General features: G+C 38.2%; 1 protein-coding gene across 1 annotated transcript; it reads right to left on the reverse strand.

Annotated features, from left to right (window-relative positions):
- Positions 1–322: 322 nt before the first annotated feature.
- Positions 323–898, reverse strand: LOC115919995 (allatostatin-A receptor-like). The gene has a single exon (XM_030974801.1). The coding sequence runs from the start codon at positions 896–898 to the stop codon at positions 323–325; it is 576 nt and encodes a 191-aa protein (XP_030830661.1).
- Between the last annotated feature and the right edge of the window lie 3,815 nt (positions 899–4,713).

Raw genomic sequence — 4,713 nt, forward strand, 5'->3', positions numbered from 1 at the left:
TTTATATAATTTATGTTTTGGGGCATATTCGATTCAGTTAAGGTACTCGCATCATCGTGAATCTGTAATAGACTTTTAAAGTGTTTATCCTCTTATGTGGATTCATTTTTGTTTTCTTAATTCACATAAGCATGAAGACTTTCATCAACAAAAGTAAAGAAACTCTGAAAGTGTCTAATAAAATAAACAAATTTGACCGTTGTGTTTTATGTAACAGAGACTGGCCATTAGTATATAAATCTTTGTAAAGTTCTTGAATATGCATCAAATTAGATTATTTTTGTTTTCTTTACTCTTGAGACCCCTATGAACTACCTTAAAATTACACTAATTGAAATACCATTTGGTGAGCCCGGCTTGGGTAGGGCAAGAAGACACAGACTCCATCGCGAACATCGTAGATGAAGAAGAAAAATATTGGCGACAGGATGCCGATCAACCAGCAACATGCGGAAACGAGCAAGGTGAACTTTGTTGTGAAAACCCGCTTATACTTCAATGGATGCACCACGGCAACGTAGCGTTCCAAAGTCACGGCCACCAAGAAATAAATGGACATGACAGCCGACACCCACAGGATGTATTTCGAGATGTAAAGGCGACACATTAATTCGCCTGACAGTCCCTTTGTTAAGGGCGGTGCACGTGGAAACATGTGAAAGGGTATTAGCCAAAATGAGGTGAGAAAATCGGCAATGGCGAGGTTGATGATGAACTGGCTCGTGCGTGTACGAAGCGAAGGAACGCGTATGAGAACGAAGCAGACGAGCGCGTTTCCAGCCATTCCGCTGAAACCGATTACTCCGTAGACCGTGCGGACCACGGCGCTGTTGTCGATCCCGCTTACAGACCAACCCTGATCGTCGGCGTCATCGACGGTTTCGACGTCTGTGGTCATTGATATTGTTGAGTTTGGCAACGAATGGCTTTCCAACAGATTCAGCCCCATTGGCCTAGCAATTCTGATCCCGTATGAAACTATCAGTCAGTGCACATTTAGAAGCACACTTATAATTTCAAGTTATGCGTATCCAGTCACTTCCCTCTCCTCGAAACACAATTCTGGAGACTATCCTGTTATAGTATTTCTTAAATCTTTGTTGTTATTTAAAGTGTTTCAACAAGCGTCATTATATGGTAATCCCTATTTAATACAGATGAAGTAGTTAACAAGAAGTAAAAATCAATATTTAAAAACGAACACCAGCTTGGAAAATGATGCTTACAAAGGGTCATCATCTGGAACTGAAGCGTTTAGCTTCTGATCTTGCATCACCTCGGAGCGTTACTTAATCAATGAAGTTTTGAAGACGCAAAACGGATTTCTAAATACAATATCACGAAAGGTTAGCTCATTCTTGTTTCAGATGCCATCTCGAAAAAATAGGAAATTATTGGGCAAACTTCATTCGTGTCATTTGCAGAGAGCTGTCCGTAGTTCAAGATAATGACGCACGTAAAGCTGAGGAATGTGATCCGCATCTCAATCAGACTGTTCTGTGCATTTGAATTTCCTATCTTCAAAAATCCCTCAGCTCCTCAAGGGTGATAAGTGATAACAAATCAAAGCTGTGATTTCATCTACCTCTGAACAATGGACTGGACGCGACTGTAATCAGTAGGGTCATTAAATATCACGTTAATTTGTCTGTGGAATTGTTTTTTACACAACGAATCCTTCGGAATGCCGGGAGATGATTGGTTGATTTGGGTTGTGCGTATATAAGAAAACGGACCACTCGGTTCTAACATCGCTATTGTCAGTGACTGATCCTTGAGGCACTCCGTAAGTAAGGCATCATACATTAATATAACATGAAAACTGAACAGAGCAACATGGCGTTAATTAAAGGAATGCATGTACGCAGTATTATCTAATGGTTATTGAATATTTGTTACCCCGTTGGCGAGTACCGTATTTCAAAAACTCATCTTGATATGATTTCCGTTTCATAAAATATTTACTTCTCAAAATCAAGCCAAATTCGTCGTATTGATAAATCAAATCAAGCTAGGGGGTGTTTCACGAGAGAAAGAGAGAGAGAGAGAGGGAGAGAGTGAGAAATAATTGAATGTTTCATGACTTTAGAAGGCTAAATTGTGTCGACGGATGTGAAATCAAGGAAATATTCGGACCACATTTTTTCTATCATGTATTCTCTTAAGAAAATAAATGACAACCTATCTTCCAATCCGCCGAATGCAATATCTATTGACGTGGTTCTATCGCCCCTTGATACCTGCTCTCAAACTGGTACAATACACAGATATTCAATGATACCTATTAACTAATATTTTCATCTGCTAGACATGTCTGAGGCTTTGAATACCTCCAAGGTAACCAGCGAATCAATGGAAAACCTTTCAATAATCAGACTTTGGCCACTCTGCTTTATACAAACAGCTTCCGCAAGGCTAAAATTTCGCCATTAATTTCACATAATGCGCGTTCTTATCAAAAGCGAATTCCACTTTTGACTTCTTTCGCTTCATTAAAAAGAAGAAGGTGGAGCATCTTCTCTCGTGTTAATCTGACCTCGAGTTGTTCTAAGTTTCAGTTCCATACATCCAAGCTCTTTATAGGCAGTGTTTCAGGTTACACGTCGACGTCTGACAGTGGCTGTTGCTAGGTAACGGACAAAGCACTGCGGCTTATCCACCGACAAGTCTAATAGGTATCTCGACGTCCAATTTACAAATTGAAAAGATGGTTCCACTCTTGGGTATTTTGCTCTGCGATGTCAAATCCGGTTCGCCTCCACGTTCCAGTGAATATACTCCTATTTGCTTAAAAATCGTGGACACTCTCTCACTTTCATCTGCAAAAGAAGGAGAAAAAAAAGGAAATAGAGTCGATACTCTGTGTCAATACTTCTGTTAAAGGAGATGTCCACCCTTATAATTAGCTGATATTAATTAAAGCAGATAAACGGAAGAAAGAAATTATTGAAAGTTTGAGCAATATCCGATTAAAAGTAGACAAATTATGATTTTTTGTTTTGTTTATTATGAATAAAGTTATCATCAGTGAAACACAAATTGGCAACATTGTGATGTATTTTGCGAGGCCCTCTCTAATTTGCTCTGTACATAAATGTTATAAACTTTAATTTTCTTAGTTATTGATAACGGGAAAAATATTTCATACAGGGGTTGTATATAAAAAGAAAACATATTTGCAATAATTATAATTAGGATTCATGCCAGAATGAACGTTTTGTTTAGGGGACATTTTTTTCTGATTTTGTTAAGTGCCAATCGAATGGGAGGGAACATCGCAAGATACGTCGCAGAGTTGCAATTTTTGTGTTTGATTAATCACAACTTTCTTATTTTTAATCAGATTTGCTCAAACTTTCTCGGACATGTTCCTCTCAATTTTCTGTTTCTATTAAAAGACATTTGATATCTTAGTAGACTTCTCCTTTAAACAATGCGACTATGGACGTTGCAAAGTCACATAACTGCTTTCTGCAAACGTGTATGAATTCATGCTTGAAGCAAACATGCACTAAAAGTGTCCACCTAGACGGTTTCTTGAGAGTATTTGCTGATCTTATCACAGTTAAAGCTTATAGTATGCAACGAAATTCGTATCCTGATGAGTGTAGACTTTACAGTGTGCTACGGCTTAACGGAAGAGGCACACAAGGGGACTCGAGGATGGGTGGGAGAATTTTGTCTCTTCTTTCCTTGTCTGCCAAAGTCATGCGGTAGAATCAAGAGGATTTGAAAGTGTGCTAGCTAGTATAAAAAAAATCTTAAAGTCAAGATATATGTATATTTTATACTGGTTGAATAAATGAAATGAAATGAAATGAAATGAAATGAATGAAAAGGCACTTCCCAGAAATTTTGAAAACTAATGGCTTTTTTTTTTTCTATATGTTTTTCTTGTAAGATTTTGTTTGGTCGTAATTTTCAGCAAATTTGGTCTGAAATTCCCCATTCGAGACTATCAAGTAAGGCCCCTATCCAGGCGCGTACGCAGGGGGGGGGGGGTATTTTTTTTGAAAAAAATTAGTACCCTCACTCCCTCCCCCCTCCCCCCAACACTGAGCGAAATTTTGGTGGGCGCGATTTTCAAATTTTCAAACACCCTCCTTGAAAAAATCCTGCGTACGCCACTGCCCCTATCGATACATATCTGATTGTGTGAAATGCATTGTACGAGAAAATATTATTATAAATTTGCTGTTATTTGAAGAGGCGAAAAAAGGGGGAAAAATGTTGCTCACTACCCCCCCCCCCCCCCCCCACCGACTGAAATTTTGGTGGGCGCGATTTCCAAATTTTCAAACACCCTTCTTAAAAAAATCCTGCGTACGCCACTACCCCTATCGATACATATCTGACTGTGTGAAATGCATTGTACGAGAAAATATTATGATAAATTTGCTGCTATTTAAAGAGGCGATGTGCTTTTTAATTTTTTCACGTTCGAAATCCATGCTTTTTAAATATGCATGCTACCTGGATCAGGTAAATACAATGGGCAATCACTCATTCTTTAGTCCTCATAATTTCACTGTTACTACTAACGATATTGTATTTTGTTGCACAATAACACTGAATTGTTTATAGTTACTGTACCAATACTCATATAAAAACTATCCAACGTAAATCAATACAATAATTATTATATCCTGCATCAAAAATGTATTGGTTTTTGATTGGTTAAGAGCTCTCAACGTGACCCCAAATATTTGAACC

This window comes from Strongylocentrotus purpuratus, unplaced genomic scaffold (assembly GCF_000002235.5).
Source record: "Strongylocentrotus purpuratus isolate Spur 01 unplaced genomic scaffold, Spur_5.0 spur5_contig_867, whole genome shotgun sequence".
In the NCBI taxonomy this organism is placed as follows: domain Eukaryota; kingdom Metazoa; phylum Echinodermata; class Echinoidea; order Camarodonta; family Strongylocentrotidae; genus Strongylocentrotus; species Strongylocentrotus purpuratus.